The 6003-nt window shown below is 40.9% G+C and overlaps 1 protein-coding gene across 2 annotated transcripts; it reads left to right on the top strand.

Annotated features, from left to right (window-relative positions):
- Nucleotides 1-2211: 2211 nt before the first annotated feature.
- Nucleotides 2212-5298, top strand: LOC139939617 (uncharacterized). Of its 2 annotated transcripts, none has more exons than XM_071935653.1 (4): nt 2212-2283; nt 3070-3627; nt 4285-4468; nt 4983-5298. In XM_071935653.1, exons 2-4 carry the CDS (start codon nt 3085-3087, stop codon nt 5282-5284), a joined length of 1029 nt encoding a protein of 342 aa, XP_071791754.1. In that variant the 5' UTR covers nt 2212-2283; nt 3070-3084; the 3' UTR covers nt 5285-5298. The 2 variants fall into 2 exon arrangements, with proteins under 2 accessions (XP_071791754.1, XP_071791755.1); XM_071935654.1 differs by lacking the exon at nt 2212-2283 and adding an exon at nt 2693-2811.
- Nucleotides 5299-6003: the final 705 nt, after the last annotated feature.

Below are 6003 nucleotides of genomic sequence, written 5' to 3'. Positions count from 1 at the left end.
AATGCACTTGTTCCAACAAAAGAAGACAACAACAAAATGAAAGGAGCGCGATGGTTAACAATGGCACTTGCGGAGTAATCCATGCGACCGTGAGATCAAATTAAAGTACCGGACAATAGCTCCGTCTTCCCCGGGTTGGTTGGTTCAAGACTCGCTGAATCTACACGGTCAAACTGTTTCATAACACGGCGCTCCGTCATGCGCGAGATACGCTGCTCTTGAGATGTATAACAATAGCAAGGCTGCATCAGTCATTATACGACCCCTTATAGAAAATATGAGAAATATGACCGGCCAAATTCTATGATTCATCCCCGCCGATTTTTTGCCACCTTTTCACAAACAATTACTTGTAGGTTCTTGAATCATCGCACGGGATTAGGAGATCTCGGGGCTTTGTCATTGGAGTTGCTCCCATGGGACTAACCGGGCACTCACTGTGTGCTCTTGCGGGTGAAAAAAGGCACAGAAAAATGCTCTCAGATTTTGTTTCTTCGATCTCATGTCTTTTTTTTGTGTGTGAGTGTTGCTGACATCGCATTGTGTTGAGAACGCTTGGGGAACGAAGGGTTTATAGCAACGTGTACTTTTGAATAGGATTCCTTTTTTGCAAATAAAACCCAAACTTTGAAGGAGGGTTATTGAGCTATTACAGTATGCCACTCACACGGAAATCATTCTAGCTAGAGACTTTGCTCTTCTCTAAAAAATAATAACTTCTGTTATTTCGTACAATCTCTACTCGTCACAAGCTAACACTGAAATATTGTAGCCAGTCCAGAAGAAATAATAGTTGTTAGGTTTATTTGTGTCTTTTTCATGACACGTGTCGTGTGCTATTGTTTTGAATGAAGCCACAACTCCCGCCCAAACTACTGTTCTAATGCACAGAATAGAAATGAAAAACAGCAATAGCATTTCTCGATTTATGCGACTATTGAATCTTTTGCAAATCCAATTTGGAATCCAAGCTTGGAGAGAGATAGGTAGAATTGTATGGATTACTGTAAAATGATGTAGGCTTTGGCACACTCGTTGAAAACTCAGTTTTCACTATTTGGTTTTTACAACAAGATTTCTGAACATAATCAATAAAAACGAGAGCTGTGTAAACATTTGTCTCAAATATCGTCAATAGTCTATCTATGGATTTCTCTTAGTTCAAGAAATAGCGAAATGCAACAGTTTATGAATTGTTCATGAGATCATGTCAGCAGATAGAGAGTAGAGAACAATGAAACTCATTTGATGATATTTTGTTGCGTTGTCTAGTCACATTGTCTCGCCATCGATTGTCATGACTCCACAAAACACCAACTTGGCATGAAAAGTGTAGACATGACAAACAGAGAGTCACATTTGCTCCTCTGCAAGAGGCAACAAAAAAATGCCCGGTGATGGGTCCATGAGTCACCAGGGGCCATTGGCTAGAAAACGGGCCAAACAAAAGCTGGATAATACTACACCATGATGACACACCGTGCTGTAAGCCTATTAGTTCTGGCATCACAATAATGCCTGCAGTCAATGGACATTTCCATCTTTGTGGAGTACCTTCTGTGAAAATTAGGAGGAAGGTGATTGGTAAAATATCGGTGGAACATTGTTGGCAATCATACTGGGTGTAATAACCAGAACATTACTAGCGCGCTGATCCCAGTGAATCATGTAATTGGACCGGACCAACTCGCAGATAAAATAATCTCGTCAACCAAATTCAGGCAAAATGGATTTTCAATGTAAAACATATACTAGGTCTCCTCTTCAATATCCAATATCAGCTTGTGCAATACTGTTTGCATTTCAAATGAAGTTATATTCAAACCTGTATGATACCCAACACAAGCAATAAACTATTTTTGTTTCAGAAAATGTATAAACACAATAACTATGAACGATAATTTGAGTCAAGTGTCACTCTGAGTCTCAAAATGTTTTTATTTTCTGTAGTAGGCCTTTCTCTTTTTGGTAGCAAGAGGGCGCCCTGGCGAAGCTTAATTGTTTCAAAATCCAGACAGGAGAAATTTTTAATCAAACTCCAGTTCTTGACCATTCTTATGTGCGTAGAAAATGCTGACTTAAACCTCGCTCGCATATGACATCCCTCTGGTGAGATCGAATTTCGGCAACATGCTCTCGCTCACACGAGATCGTCATAATAAAAAGCAACTCGGTGATTTCTTTTACGGACAACAGAGGGCGCTGTCAGAAGTTTATGGAGTGACGAAAAAACGTGAACACAAAATTATACACAGGATCGAGGACACTAACTCAGAGTCCAGGGTAAAGTAGAAAGAGAATTATAGTAACATAGTCATGCATGTTTGTATCAGGAATCAATTATGCTCAAAATCTAGCAGCACTAATAGTGGATAATGTTGGTGTACTTTGTTTACACATACCTTGAAAATGCAAATGATTGCGTTACACTTACAGTGAACAAAGTCAGTGGAGACTGTGTAAACTCCACTGACTTTGTTCACCACTCCATCCAAGTCCAATTTCCATTGATTTTGTACGGTGAAACCTAAATCATGTGTTAACCTAGACCCAGTGACTGGGGCGCTGTACTCCTTTTAAACAATTTTTGACTTCATCTGTCGTGGCACGACAGATGAAGTCAAAAATTGTTTAAAAGGAGTACAGCGCCCCAGTGACTTCATCTGTCGTGGCACGACAGATGAAGTCAAAAATTGTTTAAAAGGAGTACAGCGCCCCAGTCACTGGGTCTAGTGTTAACCATACTCTATTATGCCATGTGCAAGTCTCCCTCACCAATGCATGAATTGCACCAAGCTACCACATTCTCAGGTTCAGACAGATGATCTATTTAGCTTTACAGTTCTCAATCTCTTTTGAAATTTAAGAGAAGACTTTTTGATTTGTTTTTATCTTTTAGGATGATCATCTTTTATTAGTTTGGGATGGCTCAAATTTGAGACCAACGTGCACAAGTTTAAAACTTGGTGCTCAAGTTTGAAACTTTCCTGTGTTACTACTACTACACGTAGTACTGACACTTGACTGTACTTTGTGCTCAACATTACCATTTTGTTATTTTTGATGCAGATCAATCTCTAAATTATGGCGTCAATACTGCACAGACTTGGACTGCTGCGACTTTGCACAACAGCTTCGACAACAATACCATGTAGACTGAGGTCATCAGTCCCCAACACCACCCTGCCAGTGGTGCCTCCAGATGCAAAAGATACTCAAGTTGACCACCACTCGAACCCAAACCAGACACCCGGAACTTGTAAAATCCGCAAACTCCATCCAAGGGAAGTCTCCATCCTCTCCGGTAGTCAGCCAGTAGAGGGCGCCAGACTGAGAAACGATGACCTGCGGTTGATGTATAACGCAGACCCAAACGGTTTCTTTCTAGCGACGACCGAGAATGGTGATGTCGTTGGAACTATCGCAGCAGTTCGTCAGAGTGAGACATTGGGGTTCATTGGATTTCATCATGTGGCAGAAGCTTTTCAGGTGGAAGGAGCTAAGCTTTGGGAAACTGCCATGGAGTATCTGGGCGATCGGAATGTTGGTATAGAGGTTGGGACGCCGGACATTGGCAAATATACAGAGCTTGGATTTAAAGAGCAATGGAGGACTGGATGCTTCAAGGTAGAAAGTGAATCCTCAAACGTCTGCCTTGTCATAAAGTTTTCAGAGAGAGGGGTTGGAAGTTCAGAATTTTAATTTATTTTATTTTAAGAGAGATTGCCTAACATCACAAGGTTGAAAGGCCACTTGAAGGTGAGGGCTACACTTAAATGATGTTGGCAATGGACCCAAATCAACTGCCACCAGGGAAACATTGCCCCCCCCCCCCCCCCCCTGGGACATTCCATAGAGATTTAGGTATGGGTATCATCCACTGGGAGCTTGGCTGGTATAGCATAATGCACTACCATCCTAACTTTGTACGATGTACTTATGCCTTGCTCAAGGGAACAGGTGTCATGACCAGGGGTTGCACCCACACTCTGCTGTTGGCAACACTAGAGTTTGGTGAACTGACACACCACAAGAAAATATTGTACCCTCAAATGACTGAGTTTGGTGTTAAAAAGTAGAACACAAGTACAAGGAATTGAGTTACAGTACTTCAAATATAAGTAGGCCTGTATGGTTTCCAATGAGGAAAGCATTTCAAGGGCACAAAGGCAATGACCAGGGGCATGGTGGAGGCCATCGTTTTCGTTGCCTCCCTCCATGAAGTATTAGGCCTGTACATGAGAATTTTCTATTAAACTGATTGTTTCTTTTCTTTCTTATCAGGGTACTGGAATTCCCCTTCTACCAGAGGTGCAAAGTAACAAACTCCTGCGACCGATTGCCGACATTGGATATGGTAGAGTTGTAGACTTTGATACAGATATATGTGGTGTGCCAAGGATCAAGTTCCTTCTGAGCTGGCTACAGAATCTTGGTCCCTCTGCGGCTGCTCAGGCAGTCTTAGAAGGTATTCAAGAAATTAAAAAGAAAGCTTTATTTGGTTATTTTTGTTGTCTGCACAAGAACAAAACTGGATGGGAAAAGGGAGATGATAATGAAAGGTTGACAGTTACAAGATAGATTAGCCTGCAATAGAGGCAGCAAATCATAGAGCAACTGGTCCCCTGTGATTCTTCTTTGATCTTAGGGTGACCTTGTAAAAATATGATTCGTTTGAAATGGAGTTGCATCAAAAATACTCTTTATGCACGTATTTGAAGTAACCTACAAGCACCTCAAAAGTTTTTACCAAGCAGAGCAGTCGCTCTTGGAGACAGTCATTATTGGGAAACAATCAACGTTGGGAGCCACTTTTCGGCGATATCTCAAGAATGGTACCACCTTTTGAAATGAAATTTTCACATATTATTATTAGGATTAAAACAATCACACGGTTCCAAATCCAAAAGTGCACTCTGCGTTGTTGAACACTTTAATGAGACACTTTAAAGATATCAACTATTTTGTATACTCATTTTCAGGTAATCGTGTCATCGGATTCGGTGTAATCCGTCCCCTGCAGGCAGCCTCCAGCCACCGCATCGGCCCTCTACTGGCAGAAAACGCAGCCGCTACCCAAGTCATCCTTCTGTCCCTCCTCAGTAAGATAGCCAAGGAGACGCTCTTTATTGACTCGCCTCTTTGTAACCCCTCCTTCACCCGGATACTCGAGACAGATTTGAAGATGGAGCAGGTCGATGAGAGAGCTAGGATGTACTCGAGAGGAAATCCGGGCGTCGAAGTTCGGAAAATGTTTGGAGTCCTGAGTAAAGACATTGGATGATTAGAGGGATCAGCGTATGAATAGTATCGAATCCTAGTCAGGATACTTGTGTCCTTGAGCAAGATACTTTACTTTAATCGCTTCTCTATATCCAGGGGTATAAACGGGTACCTGCGAGGGTAGAGGTTGATGTGTTTAAAAAAGCCCATGGCAGCTCGAGAAGGATACTCCCCAAGGAGCTGAGAAAAATTAAAGGAATTTTATTGGCCCAATGACTAGGGCTAGAGGTTATTGTGAAATGCGCTATATAAGAACTAGTTATTCTTAAAGTATCCATCACTGCGTCGCGATTCCCTGGTTGCAGTAAATACTACGAGGGTTTCATAGAGCTGCATTTATGCAGAGAATTGTGCTTAACGTTTTCCTGCTGAGCAAAACTTAGTAGAATACCAGTTACATTTTGTACATGCAAAATGGAACTTTAGCTGATAAACCTTATTCTGGTAAGCATCAGTTTGTTGTGCTTAGCAACTTTTGATTTGACATCATGCTCAAAATGACCAAACAAAAACAATCATGAACACAAATTATGCTTTAATATTTTGTGAAGTAAAATTCACTTTTATGCCCGGCATAACATTGATGCTTTTACAGAAAAAAATATATAAAATACAAGATTGTTAATGGTATAATTATTCAAATTGTTTATGAGAACATATGTAATGCATACATAAATGAATATTTGAACAAAAAAAAAACATGTCTCTTGAAATGGAACA

The sequence above is a fragment of the Asterias amurensis genome, chromosome 7 (assembly GCF_032118995.1).
Source record: "Asterias amurensis chromosome 7, ASM3211899v1".
Classification (NCBI taxonomy): Eukaryota; Metazoa; Echinodermata; class Asteroidea; order Forcipulatida; family Asteriidae; genus Asterias; species Asterias amurensis.
Note: the sequence above shows the minus strand (reverse complement) of the source record. Positions and strands in the feature narration are given on the sequence as shown.

Excerpts from the sequence above, each read along its gene's own strand:
- LOC139939617 (XM_071935653.1), top strand. The coding sequence starts at position 3,085 with ATGGCGTCAATACTGCACAGACTTGGACTGCTGCGACTTTGCACAACA. Across the intron at positions 3,628-4,284 it reads GGAGGACTGGATGCTTCAAG|GGTACTGGAATTCCCCTTCT; the intron begins GTAGAAAGTGAA and ends CTTTCTTATCAG. Across the intron at positions 4,469-4,982 it reads TGCTCAGGCAGTCTTAGAAG|GTAATCGTGTCATCGGATTC; the intron begins GTATTCAAGAAA and ends ACTCATTTTCAG.